The 15,274-nt window shown below is 44.9% G+C and overlaps 1 protein-coding gene across 2 annotated transcripts in view; it reads left to right on the top strand.

Annotated features, from left to right (window-relative positions):
• The window catches only part of LOC139394444 (exostosin-1a-like), an 81,056-nt gene extending 66,172 nt beyond the window's left edge, over nt 1–14,884 (top strand). The window contains exons 6-11 of one of the 2 annotated variants that reach the window (XM_071142512.1): nt 1,617–1,735; nt 3,808–3,903; nt 4,515–4,604; nt 6,396–6,556; nt 11,451–11,598; nt 13,280–14,884. In XM_071142512.1, the coding sequence (XP_070998613.1) occupies nt 1,617–1,735; nt 3,808–3,903; nt 4,515–4,604; nt 6,396–6,556; nt 11,451–11,598; nt 13,280–13,465 (800 nt within the window). In that variant the 3' untranslated portion in view covers nt 13,466–14,884. Of the gene's footprint in view, nt 1–1,616; nt 1,736–3,807; nt 3,904–4,514; nt 4,605–6,395; nt 6,557–11,426; nt 11,599–13,279 lie in introns of both variants that reach the window. The other variant, XM_071142511.1, reaches the window with a different exon arrangement.
• Nucleotides 14,885–15,274: the final 390 nt, after the last annotated feature.

Raw genomic sequence — 15,274 nt, 5'->3', positions numbered from 1 at the left:
GATTTGGTGTCCAGGGGTAATTCAGATGGCTGGATGAGGTCCTTCAAAGTGGATGATTTGGTGTCCAGGGTAATTCAGACGGCTGGTTGAGAACCTTCTGACTGAAGAATGTGTTTGTTTTCTATGATTTGCTTTTCCAATTGTATTGATACAACACACACACCGACTTGAGAGCAGGTTAACGTAATTTATTAGGGTGAGTCTTGTCCTTGGATGCAGTACTGAGTCATTTCTGCTAGATGGGCCAGCCACAAAGTCAGAATTGTCTATATTGTAAGAATTCATGGGGAAAAAATGTGCTTTTTGGTCTTAATCTAAGGTTAGGGTTAGCAGTGTGGTTAAAGTTAGGGTTAGGCATTAGGGTTAGCAGTGTGGTTAAGGTTAGGCATTAGGGGTAGCAGTGTGGTTAAGGTTAGGGTTAGGCATTAGGGTTAGCAGTGTGGTTAAGGTTAGGGTTAGGCATTAGGGTTAGCAGTGTGGTTAAGGTTAGGGTTAGGCATTAGGGTTAGCAGTGTGGTTAAGGTTAGGGTTAGGCATTAGGGGTAGCAATGTGGTTAAGGTTAGGGTTAGGCATTAGGGTTAGCAGTGTGGTTAAGGTTAGGGTTGGGCATTAGGGTTAGCAGTGTGGTTAAGGTTAGGGTTAGGCATTAGGGTTAGCAGTGTGGTTAAGGTTAAGGTTAGGGTTAGGCATTAGGGTTAAGGTTAGGTTTAAAATCAGATTGTATGATTTTGGGGCTGTGCCAGCTAGTGACCACTCTACAGAGCTTCCTCCAGATCACGATTCGTGAAACAAAACTCTAACCTTCGTCTTGGGAGGTCGTTAAGTTAACGCGGTGACTGACGCAATCGTTGATACCGTCCCGTCCCCCCCAAAATTAAATTCGGAGCCAGATGAAGCCACGGCTGGAGCTCATCGAGCACCCGCTGTCACACAGCCTTATTTATGTGTGAAAAGTGGTGGTGGTGCTGGTGTAACGGATGTGAAACGGCTAGCTTAGTTAGCGGTGGTGCTGGTGTAACGGATGTGAAACGGCTAGCTTAGTTAGCGGTGGTGCTGGTGTAACGGATGTGAAACGGCTAGCTTAGTTAGCGGTGGTGCTGGTGTAACAGATGTGAAACGGCTAGCTTAGTTAGCGGTGGTTCGCGCTAAAAAGCGTTTCAATCGGTGACGTCACTTGCTCTGAGACCTTGAAGTAGTGGTTCCCCTTTGCTCTGCAAAGGGCCGCGGCTTTTGTGGAGCGATGGGTAACGATGCTTCGTGGGGTGACTGTTGTTGATGTGTGCAGAGGGTCCCTGGTTCGTGCCCGGGTAGGGGCGAGGGGACGGCCTAAAGTTATACTGTTACACTAGACTGTGCCTGAAACAATGCATCATGATGAGATGCAAGGAGGGACACATTTCCAGCATCTTTGGTGCTAATATATAAATAATCTAGATAACATTGTTGACTGACATTCGTCCTGTGCATCTCAGTGGGTAAGAGCATTGGCGTTAGCCATGCCAGGGTTGTAAAGGTTCAATTCCTGCAGGGATCATGCACACTCGTAAATGTATGCACGGACGACTGGAAGTGGCTCTGATGTAGTGAATATTGTTGTTATTTGGCTGTGTTTCAGGTATCAAGCCTCGTCCCAAGTTCACGGCGATCATCCATGCTGTGACTCCCCTGGTCTCCCAGTCTCAGCCCATCCTCAAGCTACTGGTGGCTGTCGCCAAGTCCCAGCACTGTGTCCAGGTAGACTATCTAACTCACATCTCAACACTGTGTCCAGGTAGACTAACTAACTCACATCTCAACACTGTGTCCAGGTAGACTAACTAACTCACATCTCAACACTGTGTCCAGGTAGATTAACTAACTCACATCTCAACACTGTGTCCAGGTAGACTAACTCACATCTCAACACTGTGTCCAGGTAGACTAACTCACATCTCAACACTGTGTCCAGGTAGACTAACTAACTCACATCTCAACACTGTGCCCAGGTAGACTAACTAACTCACATCTCAACACTGTGTCCAGGTAGACTAACTAACTCACATCTCAACACTGTGTCCAGGTAGACCAACTAACTCACATCTCAACACTGTGTCCAGGTAGACCAACTAACTCACATCTCAACACTGTGTCCAGGTAGATTAACTAACTCACATCTCAACACTGTGTCCAGGTAGATTAACTAACTCACATCTCAACACTGTGTCCAGGTAGACTAACTAACTCACATCTCAACACTGTGTCCAGGTAGACTAACTAACTCACATCTCAACACTGTGTCCAGGTAGACTAACTAACTCACATCTCAACACTGTGTCCAGGTAGACTAACTAACTCACATCTCAACACTGTGTCCAGGTAGATTAACTAACTCACATCTCAACACTGTGTCCAGGTAGATTAACTAACTCACATCTCAACACTGTGTCCAGGTAGACTAACTAACTCACATCTCAACACTGTGTCCAGGTAGACTAACTAACTCACATCTCAACACTGTGTCCAGGTAGATTAACTCACATCTCAACACTGTGTCCAGGTAGACTAACTAACTCACATCTCAACACTGTGTCCAGGTAGACTAACTAACTCACATCTCAACACTGTGTCCAGGTAGATTAACTAACTCACATCTCAACACTGTGTCCAGGTAGATTAACATCTGTACAAACAATAGTAAGCAAGTATAAACACCATGGGACCACGCAGCCGTCATACCGCTCAGGAAGGAGATACGTTCTGTCTCCTAGAGATGAACGTACTTTGTGCGAAAAGTGCAAATCAATCCCAGAACAACAGCAAAGGACCCAGTGAAGATGCTGGAGGAAACAGGTACAAAAGTATCTATATCCACAGTAAAACGAGTCCTATATCGACATAACCTGAAAGGCCGCTCAGCAAGGAAGAAGCCACTGCTCCAAAACCGCCATAAAAAAAGCCAGACTACAGTTTGCAGCATGGGGACAAAGATCGTACTTTTTAGAGAAATGTCCTCTGGTCTGATGAAACAAAAATAGAACTGTTTGGCCATAATGACCATCGTTATATTTGGAGGAAAAAGGGAGAGGCTTGCAAGCCGAAGAACACTATCCTAACCGTGAAGCAGGGGGGTGGCAGCATCATGATGTGGGGTTGCTTTGCTGCAGGAGGGACTGGTGCACTTCACAAAATAGATGGCATCATGAGGAGGAAAATGATGTGCATATATTGAAGCAACATCTCAAGTCATCAGTCAGGAAGTTAAAGCTTGGTCGCAAATGGGTCTTCCAAACGGACAATGACCCCAAGCATACTTCCAAAGTTGTGGCAAAATGACTTACGGGCAACAAAGTCAAGGTATTGGAGTGGCCATCACAAAGCCCTGACCTCAATCCTATAGAACATTTATGGGCAGAACTGAAAAGCGTGTGTAAGCAAGGAGGCCTACAAACCTGACTCAGTTACACCATCTTTGTCAGGAGGATTGGGCCAAAATTCATCCATCTTATTGTGGGAAGCTTGTGGAAGGGGCTACCCGAAACATTTGACCCAAGTTAAACAATGTAAAGGCAATTCTACCGAATACTAATTGAGTGTATGTAAACTTCTGACCCACTGGGAATGTGATGAAAGAAATAAAAGCTGAAATAAATAATTCTCTCTATTATTATTCTGACATTTCACTTTAAAAAAAAAAATCAATTGATGATCCTAACTGACCTAAAACAGGGACATTTTACTAGGATTAAATGTAGTAGCTTTCGGTGTTGATATAATCCATCCTGATGAAAACGCCATTTCATGTTTAAATCGATGTCATATTATTCCAGGTGATCGTCCTATGGAACTGTGACAAGCCCCTCCCGGCCAATCACCGCTGGCCTGCCACCGCCGTACCTGTCCTGGTCATAGATGGAGAGAGCAAGGTGAGTCCTCAGTACCTGTCCTGGTCATAGATGGAGGAGAGCAAGGTGAGTCCTCAGTACCTGTCCTGGTCATATAGGAGGAGAGCAAGGTGAGTCCTCAGTACCTGTCCTGGTCATAGATGGGGAGAGCAAGGTGAGTCCTCAGTACGTGTCCTGGTCATAGAGGAGGAGAGCAAGGTGAGTCCTCAGTACCTGTCCTGGTCATATAGGAGGAGAGCAAGGTGAGTCCTCTGTACCTGTCCTGGTCATAGAGGAGGAGAGCAAGGTGAGTCCTCTGTACCTGTCCTGGTCATAGAGGAGGAGAGCAAGGTGAGTCCTCAGTACCTGTCCTGGTCATAGATGAGGAGAGCAAGGTGAGTCCTCAGTACCTGTCCTGGTCATAGAGGAGGAGAGCAAGGTGAGTCCTTTTCTCCTATAGCTTCACATACATCAATGTGCTGATGGATGTGCAGAGAAAAGTCTACATTTATCCCTAGTAAGCACATTCTAGTCACGGGTATTGATTGTTCTCAGATATATAGTGACTTGTATTGATTGTTCTCAGATATATAGTGACTTGTATTGATTGTTGTTGCAGTGAAGAGTCCTACTGTTTGTTGCTGTGTCTTCAGGTGATGAGCAGTCGTTTCCTTCCCTATGACACAATACCAACAGACGCCGTTCTGAGTCTGGACGAGGATACAGTTCTCTCTACTACTGAGGTGAGTTACTGCCAGGAGTTTATTACTGTATGTAAACTAAAGGGGGTACCACATGGTTCTATTTTAGGCCCAGTTCTCTCTACTACTGAGGTGAGTTACTGCCAGGAGTTTATTACTGTACGTAAAATAAAGGGGGTACCACAGGGTTCTATTTTAGGCCCAGTTCTCTCTACTACTGAGGTGAGTTACTGCCAGGAGTTTGTTACCGTATGTAAACTAAAGGGGTAAACTAAGGGAGTACCACAGGGTTTTATTTTAGGCCCAGTTCTCTCTACTACTGAGGTGAGTTACTGCCAGTAGTTTATTACCGTATGTAAACTAAAGGAGGTACCCCAGGGTTCTATTTTAGGCCCAGTTCTCTCTACTACTGAGGTGAGTTACTGCCAGGAGTTTATTACCATATGTAAACTAAAGGGGGTACCACAGGGTTCTATTTTAGGCCCAGTTCTCAAATCAAATCAAAGTTTATTTGTCACGTGCACTGAATACAACAGGTGTACAACAGACCTTACAGTGAAATGCTTCCTTACAGGCTCTAACCAATAGTGCAAAAAGGTATTAGGTGAACAATAGGTAAGTAAAGAAATAAAACAGTAAAAAGACAGGTTACATACAGTAGAGAGGCTATATACAGTAGAGAGGTTATATACAGTAGAGAGGCTATATACAGGAGAGAGGCTATATACAGTAGAGAGGCTATATACAGTAGAGAGGCTATATACAGGAGAGAGGCTATATACAGGAGAGAGGCTATATACAGTAGAGAGGCTATATACAGTAGAGAGGTTATATACAGTAGAGAGGCTATATACAGTAGAGAGGTTATATACAGTAGAGAGGCTATATACAGTAGAGAGGCTATATACAGTAGAGAGGCTATATACAGTAGAGAGGCTATATACAGTAGAGAGGCTATATACAGTAGAGAGGCTATATACAGGAGAGGCTATATACAGTAGAGAGGCTATATACAGTAGAGAGGCTATATACAGTAGAGAGGCTCTATACAGTAGAGAGGCTATATACAGTAGAGAGGCTACATACAGTAGAGAGGCTATATACAGTAGAGAGGCTCTATACAGTAGAGAGGCTCTATACAGTAGAGAGGCTATATACAGTAGAGAGGCTACATACAGTAGAGAGGCTACATACAGTAGAGAGGCTATATACAGTAGAGAGGCTACATACAGTAGAGAGGCTACATACAGTAGAGAGGCTACATACAGTAGAGAGGCTATATACAGTAGAGAGGCTATATACAGTAGAGAGGCTACATACAGTAGAGAGGCTACATACAGTAGAGAGGCTACATACAGTAGAGAGGCTACATACAGTAGAGAGGCTATATACAGTAGAGAGGCTATATACAGTAGAGAGGCTATATACAGGAGAGGCTATATACAGTAGAGAGGCTATATACAGTAGAGAGGCTACATACAGTAGAGAGGCTACATACAGTAGAGAGGCTATATACAGACACCGGTTAGTCAGGCTGATTGAGGTAGTATGTACATGTAGATATGGTTAAACTGACTGCATATATGAGGAACAGAGAGTAGCAGTAGCGTAAAAGGAGGGGTTGGCGGGTGGCGGGTGAGACACAATGCAGGTGTTCACCATTTTATATAAATGACAAAAACGGTCAACTTCATCTATATATACTGGATGCACTGTCACAACAGATGAGCTTTAGGCTGAATGGAAGGATTGCAATCATGTACTGTAGTTGTATTACGAGCTATAGGTGCTCAATGTTAAACCACTCTCTCTCTCCCCCGTTTTTTTTGCAAGGTGGACTTTGCTTTCACGGTGTGGCAGAGTTTCCCAGAGAGGATTGTGGGATACCCGGCCAGGAGTCATTTCTGGGACAGCAACAAGGACAGGTGGGGTTACACCTCCAAGTGGACCAACGACTACTCTCTGGTCCTGACAGGAGCTGCTATATACCACAGGTGAGAAGACTGAGGCTTGTTAGATTAGGGCTGACCACTCTCTGGTCCTGACAGGAGCTGCTATATACCACAGGTGAGAAGACTGAGGCTTGTTAGATTAGGGCTGACCACTCTCTGGTCCTGACAGGAGCTGCTATATACCACAGGTGAGAAGACTGAGGCTTGTTAGATTAGGGCTGACCACTCTCTGGTCCTGACAGGAGCTGCTATATACCACAGGTGAGAAGACTGAGGCTTGTTAGATTAGGGCTGACCACTCTCTGGTCCTGACAGGAGCTGCTATATACCACAGGTGAGAAGACTGAGGCTTGTTAGATTAGGGCTGACTACTCTCTGGTCCTGACAGGAGCTGCTATATACCACAGGTGAGAAGACTGAGGCTTGTTAGATTAGGGCTGACTACTCTCTGGTCCTGACAGGAGCTGCTATATACCACAGGTGAGAAGACTGAGGCTTGTTAGATTAGGGCTGACCACTCTCTGGTCCTGACAGGAGCTGCTATATACCACAGGTGAGAAGACTGAGGCTTGTTAGATTAGGGCTGACCACTCTCTGGTCCTGACAGGAGCTGCTATATACCACAGGTGAGAAGACTGAGGCTTGTTAGATTAGGGCTGACCACTCTCTGGTCCTGACAGGAGCTGCTATATACCACAGGTGAGAAGACTGAGGCTTGTTAGATTAGGGCTGACCACTCTCTGGTCCTGACAGGAGCTGCTATATACCACAGGTGAGAAGACTGAGGCTTGTTAGATTAGGGCTGACCACTCTCTGGTCCTGACAGGAGCTGCTATATACCACAGGTGAGAAGACTGAGGCTTGTTAGATTAGGGCTGACCACTCTCTGGTCCTGACAGGAGCTGCTATATACCACAGGTGAGAAGACTGAGGCTTGTTAGATTAGGGCTGACCACTCTCTGGTCCTGACAGGAGCTGCTATATACCACAGGTGAGAAGACTGAGGCTTGTTAGATTAGGGCTGACTACTCTCTGGTCCTGACAGGAGCTGCTATATACCACAGGTGAGAAGACTGAGGCTTGTTAGATTAGGGCTGACTACTCTCTGGTCCTGACAGGAGCTGCTATATACCACTACCTGTCTTTACCTGTAGATATTACCACTACCTGTAGATATTACCACTACCTGCCTTTACCTGTAGATATTACCACTACCTGTAGATATTACCACTACCTGTCTTTACCTGTAGATATTACCACTACCTGTAGATATTACCACTACCTGTAGATATTACCACTACCTGTCTTTACCTGTAGATATTACCACTACCTGTAGATATTACCACTACCTGCCTTTACCTGTAGATATTACCACTACCTGCCTTTACCTGTAGATATTACCACTACCTGTAGATATTACCACTACCTGGAGATATTACCACTACCTGTAGATATTACCACTACCTGTAGATATTACCACTACCTGTAGATATTACCACTACCTGTAGATATACCACTACACTACCTACCTGTCTTTAGATATTACCACTACCTGGAGATATTACCACTACCTGGAGATATTACCACTACCTGTCTTTACCTGTAGATATTACCACTACCTGTAGATATTACCACTACCTGTCTTTACCTGTAGATATTACCACTACCTGTAGATATTACCACTACCTGCCTTTACCTGTAGATATTACCACTACCTGTCTTTATCTGTAGATATTACCACTACCTGTAGATATTACTACCTGTAGATATTACCACTACCTGTAGATATTACCACTACCTGTCTTTACCTGTAGATATTACCACTACCTGTAGATATTACCACTACCTGCCTTTACCTGTAGATATTACCACTACCTGCCTTTACCTGTAGATATTACCACTACCTGTCTTTACCTGTAGATATTACCACTACCTGTCTTTACCTGTAGATATTACCACTACCTGTAGATATTACCACTACCTGTAGATATTACCACTACCTGTAGATATTACCACTAACTGTGAACCTTGACCTTAACCCTCCCGGTCTAACCCTACCTGTACCTGTCTTTACCTGTAGATATTACCACTACCTGTAGATATTACCACTACCTGTCTTTACCTGTAGATATTACCACTACCTGTCTTTACCTGTAGATATTACCACTACCTGTAGATATTACCACTACCTGCCTTTACCTGTAGATATTACCACTACCTGTCTTCACCTGTAGATATTACCACTACCTGTCTTTACCTATAGATATTACCACTACCTGTCTTTACCTGTAGCTATTACCACTACCTGTCTTTACCTGTAGATATTACCACTACCTGTAGATATAACCACTACCTTTCTTTACCTGTAGATATTACCACTACCTGTCTTTACCTATAGATATTACCACTACCTGTCTTTACCTGTAGATATTACCACTACCCGTCTTTACCTGTAGATATAACCACTACCTGTCTTTACCTGTAGATATAATCACTACCTGTCTTTACCTGTAGATATTACCACTACCTGTCTTTACCTGTAGCTATTACCACTACCTGTCTTTACCTGTAGATATTACCACTACCTGTAGATATAACCACTACCTTTCTTTACCTGTAGATATTACCACTACCTGTCTTTACCTGTAGATATTACCACTACCCGTCTTTACCTGTAGATATAACCACTACCTGTCTTTACCTGTAGATATAATCACTACCTGTCTTTACCTGTAGATATTACCACTACCTGTAGATATTACCACTACCTGCCTTTACCTGTAGATATTACCACTACCTGTAGATATTACCACTACCTGCCTTTACCTGTAGATATTACCACTACCTGTCTTTACCTGTAGATATTACCACTACCTGTCTTTACCTGTAGATATTACCACTACCTGCCTTTACCTGTAGATATAACCACTACCTGCCTTTACCTGTAGATATAACCACTACCTGTCTTTACCTGTAGATATTACCACTAACTGTCTTTACCTGTAGATATTACCACTACCTGCCTTTACCTGTAGATATTACCACTACCTGTCTTTACCTGTAGATATTACCACTACCTGTCTTTACCTGTAGATATTACCACTACCTGTAGATATTACCTGTAGATATTACCACTACCTGTAGATACCACTACCTGTCTTTACCTGTAGATATTACCACTACCTGTAGATATTACCACTACCTGTCTTTACCTGTAGATATTACCACTACCTGTAGATATTACCACTACCCGTCTTTACCTGTAGATATTACCACTACCTGTAGATATTACCACTACCTGTAGATATTACCACTACCTGTAGATATTACCACTACCCGTCTTTACCTGTAGATATAACCACTACCTGTCTTTACCTGTAGATATAACCACTACCTGTCTTTACCTGTAGATATAACCACTACCTGTCTTTACCTGTAGATATTACCACTACCTGTCTTTACCTGTAGATATTACCACTACCTGTAGATATTACCACTACCTGTAGATATTACCACTACCTGTAGATATTACCACTACCTGTAGATATTACCACTAACTGTGAACCTTGACCTTAACCCTCCCGGTCTAACCCTACCTGTACCTGTCTTTACCTGTAGATATTACCACTACCTGTAGATATTACCACTACCTGTCTTTACCTGTAGATATTACCACTACCTGTCTTTACCTGTAGATATTACCACTACCTGTAGATATTACCACTACCTGCCTTTACCTGTAGATATTACCACTACCTGTCTTCACCTGTAGATATTACCACTACCTGTCTTTACCTATAGATATTACCACTACCTGTCTTTACCTGTAGCTATTACCACTACCTGTCTTTACCTGTAGATATTACCACTACCTGTAGATATAACCACTACCTTTCTTTACCTGTAGATATTACCACTACCTGTCTTTACCTGTAGATATTACCACTACCCGTCTTTACCTGTAGATATAACCACTACCTGTCTTTACCTGTAGATATAATCACTACCTGTCTTTACCTGTAGATATTACCACTACCTGTCTTTACCTGTAGATATTACCACTACCTGTAGATATTACCACTACCTGTAGATATTACCACTACCTGCCTTTACCTGTAGATATTACCACTACCTGTCTTTACCTGTAGATATTACCACTACCTGTCTTTACCTGTAGATATTACCACTACCTGCCTTTACCTGTAGATATAACCACTACCTGCCTTTACCTGTAGATATAACCACTACCTGTCTTTACCTGTAGATATTACCACTACCTGTCTTTACCTGTAGATATTACCACTACCTGTCTTTACCTGTAGATATTACCACTACCTGCCTTTACCTGTAGATATTACCACTACCTGTCTTTACCTGTAGATATTACCACTACCTGTCTTTACCTGTAGATATTACCACTACCTGTAGATATTACCTGTAGATATTACCACTACCTGTAGATACCACTACCTGTCTTTACCTGTAGATATTACCACTACCTGTAGATATTACCACTACCTGTCTTTACCTGTAGATATTACCACTACCTGTAGATATTACCACTACCCGTCTTTACCTGTAGATATTACCACTACCTGTAGATATTACCACTACCTGTAGATATTACCACTACCTGTAGATATTACCACTACCCGTCTTTACCTGTAGATATAACCACTACCTGTCTTTACCTGTAGATATAACCACTACCTGTCTTTACCTGTAGATATTACCACTACCTGTCTTTACCTGTAGATATTACCACTACCTGTAGATATTACCACTACCTGTCTTTACCTGTAGATATTACCTGTAGATATTACCACTACCTGTAGATATTACCACTACCTGTAGATATTACCACTACCTGTCTTTACCTGTAGATATTACCACTACCTGTCTTTACCTGTAGATATTACCACTACCTGTACACCAGTTACCTGCCGGCTAGTCTGAGGGGCCTGGTGGATCAGCTGTCGAACTGTGAAGACATCCTGATGAACTTCCTGGTGTCAGCCGTCACCAAGCTGCCGCCCATCAAGGTCACCCAGAAGAAACAGTACAAGGAGACTATGATGGTGCAGGTGAGGTCTTTTCTGGTCTTTCCCCGTTTGGTCTGCTTCAGGAACAACAACAGGAGATATTACTATAGAGCCGTCACGGTCGTCATGAAGGAGCAGCGTGGTACGTTTTCATCCTTTTTATTAGGAAGAGAGAACTCATAACAAAAACAAATACCGCGAACAAACAAACCGTGAGGCTCAGGGAGTAGTGCTCACAGGCAACAATACCTAGACAAGATCCCACAAAGCACGAAGGGGGAAATGGCTGCCTAAATATGATCACCAATCAGAGACAACGATAAACAGCTGCCTCTGATTGCGGAATCATACCAGGCCAAAATAGATATATAATTACCTAGATGACCCACTCATGTCACACCCCCGACCTGACCAACATAGAGAATAACAGGCTCTCTATGGTCAGGGTGTGACAACAGCATAGTCAATGAGAAGTTTACACAAACACATCCAACTAACTTTTCCGATGCAGGGCACGGCAGGGTAGCCTAGTGGTTAGAGTGTTGGACTAGTAACCGAAAGGTTGCAAGTTCAAATCCCCGAGCTGACAAGGTACAAATCTGTTGTTCTGCCCCTGAACAAGGCAGTTAACCCACTGTTCCTAGGCCGTCATTGAAAATAAGATTTTGTTCTTAACTGACCTGTCTAGTTAAATAAATAATAAAAAATAAAATAAAAAAACAATAACATTTAATTTAACATTGAATTTGAGCCTTCTCAGGAACAACTCTGGCTTTGAGTCCCTTGCTGCTGTGCCATATCTGTAGGGGGAAATTTCCCATTCCTCAGGAAGTGCACAGGAAGTGCACAGGAAGTGCACAGGAAGTGCCGTGGCTTTTTAATGTTATTTTTTATTTCCTTTAATGTTCCTGATGACTTCAACAGACGCCACAGGTTCCACCTGCGTTGTTATAGATGTTTCTTATTGTTGTCTAAATAGATTTGGTTTCTGGCCTGAAACAAATAAACAAACCAATAACTACAGTAAAACCATCAACTTTAATTGGTAACATTATGAATCCATCAGTACTAATATCTCTGTCTCTCTCTCTCTCTCTCTCTGTCTCTCTGTCTCTCTCTCTCGCCCTCTCGCCCTCTCTCTCTCTCTCCCCCTCTGTCTCTCTCTCTGTCTCTCTCTCTCCCCCCTCTCTCTCTTCCCACCCTCTCCCTCCCTCTCTCTCTCGCTCTCTCTCTCTCTGTCTGTCTCTGTCTCTCTCTCTCCCCCCTCTCTCTCTTCCCACCCTCTCTCTCTCTCTCTCTCTCTCTCTCTCTCTCTCTCTCTCTGTCTGTCTCTGTCTCTCTCTCTCTCTCTCTCTCTCTCTCTCTCTCTCTCTCTCTGTCTGTCTCTGTCTCTGTCTCTGTCTCTCTCTCTGTCTGTCTCTGTCTCTCTCTCGCCCTCTCTCTCTCTCTCTCTCTCTCTCTGTCTCTCTCTCTCCCTCTCCCCCTCTCTCTCTCTCTCTCTCTCTGTCTGTCTCTGTCTCTGTCTCTGTCTCTGTCTCTGTCTCTCTGTCTCTCTGTCTCTCTGTCTCTCTGTCTCTGTCTCTGTCTCTGTCTCTCTCTCTCTCTCTCTGTCTCTGTCTCTGTCTCTGTCTCTCTCTCGCCCTCTCTCTCTCTCTCTCTCTCACCCCCTCTCTCTCTGTCTCTGTCTCTCCCTCTCTCTCTCTGTCTCCCCCTCTCCCTACAGACCTCCAGAGCGTCTCGGTGGGCCGACCCAGACCACTTTGCCCAGCGACAGAGCTGCATGAATAAGTTTGCCAGCTGGTTTGGCAGCATGCCCCTGGTGCACTCTAATGTGCGTCTGGACCCGGTGTTGTTTAAAGACCAGGTGTCCATACTGAGAAAGAGATACAAGGACATAGAGAGACTATAACCTGCCTGATCCTCTCTGTCTCCATGGTGGAGTGGAGAGGGACAGAGAGAGACTAGAACCAGCCTGATCCTCTCTGTCTCCATGGTGGAGTAGAGAGAGACTATAACCAGCCTGATCCTCTCTGTCTCCATGGTGGAGTGGGACAGAGAGAAACTATAACCAGCCTGATCCTCTCTGTCTCCATGGTGGAGTGGGACATAGAGAGACTATAACCAGCCTGATCCTCTCTGTCTCCATGGTGGAGTGGAGAGGGACAGAGAGAGACTAGAACCAGCCTGATCCTCTCTGTCTCCATGGTGGAGTGGAAAGGGACATAGAGAGACTATAACCAGCCTGATCCTCTCTGTCTCCATGGTGGAGTGGAGAGGGACAGAGAGAGACTAGAACAGCCTGATCCTCTCTGTCTTCATGGTGGAGTAGAGAGAGACTAGAACCAGCCTGATCCCCTGCTGCCCCCTAGAAGGACAGGAGAGTAGAGGGACAGAGAGGGACTACAACAAGCCTGAGACCCCTGCTGCCTCCTGGAAGGACAGGAGAGTAGTGGGATGGGAGACACACAGAGACCCTCCCAGAGAGAAGAGAGGAACAGGGGAAGAAACGAGAGGAGAGGACAGGGCGCTGTGGAGCCAGGACGCCACGGTTGACCCTCCCAGAGAGAAGGGAGGAACAGGGGAAGAAATGAGAGGAGAGAACAGGGCGCTGTGGAGCCAGGACGCCACGGTTGACCCTCCCAGAGAGAAGGGAGGAACAGGGGAAGAAATGAGAGGAGAGGACAGGGCGCTGTGGAGCCAGGACGCCACGGTTGACCCTCCCAGAGAGAAGGGAGGAACAGGGGAAGAAATTAGAGGAGAGGACAGGGCGCTGTGGAGCCAGGACGCCACGGTTGACCCTCCCAGAGAGAAGGGAGGAACAGGGGAAGAAACGAGAGGAGAGGACAGGGCGCTGTGGAGCCAGGACGCCACGGTTGACCCTCCCAGAGAGAAGGGAGGAACAGGGGAAGAAATGAGAGGAGAGGACAGGGCGCTGTGGAGCCAGGACGCCACGGTTGCGTCTTCCACCCACACTCTCCATCTTTGTATGCTGTTGCTGGTGCCAACAGTGGTAACCGTGACAACCCAGGCTGTATTTTGGTAGGAGCTGTACACAGAAATTAAACTAGTTCATGCACAACTGACAACATGGACGTCTGGGGAGGGGGTGGGGGGGGGACTTTGTTCTAGAACTTTCTACACGAGGAGAGACCCTGGCTGATGCCGTCTCCTCAGAGTCAACACGACGGCCGTTATAGTCAAGGAGAGACCATGGCTGCAGTCCTAACGACGGTCTACTGGTAGACTGTCTCTACAGACTGTGTTCAGTCTGCCAGTGGCAAATCTCTCCCAACCTACTAAAAAACCCCTACGATGAAACCAAGGGAGGAGTACTTGTTTAGTTATAGAAGTGAACCTTTGTTCTGTTTGGTTCTTAACACTATGCACAGGTTTAACACAATTGCTGCCAGAATCTGAAAATACTATTTGGCTGTGTTTTAGTTAGCTTTTATAGTAAAGAATGAATGTCCAGCATTACTGTCTCTACTGTGTCCAGCCTTGAGGGGGGGGGGGGGGTCTGTGTTTTCCTGCTGTAACAGGCTAGAGATACAGAGCTCAACCACAGAACTGACATTTCACTGTACCTGTAGTTAGGACTAATGTTGTGGTTGTTGTGCTCTGGGAGTCCTGAGTGTGACTGGGCGTGAATCGATGCTCACCTTGATCACGCTGCTTCACCTTTGATGATTCGGAGATTTTTTAACTTGATTTGCCATTT

The sequence above is a fragment of the Oncorhynchus clarkii genome, unplaced genomic scaffold, assembly GCF_045791955.1.
Source record: "Oncorhynchus clarkii lewisi isolate Uvic-CL-2024 unplaced genomic scaffold, UVic_Ocla_1.0 unplaced_contig_3046_pilon_pilon, whole genome shotgun sequence".
Lineage (NCBI taxonomy): Eukaryota > Metazoa > Chordata > Actinopteri > Salmoniformes > Salmonidae > Oncorhynchus > Oncorhynchus clarkii.
Note: the sequence above shows the minus strand (reverse complement) of the source record. Positions and strands in the feature narration are given on the sequence as shown.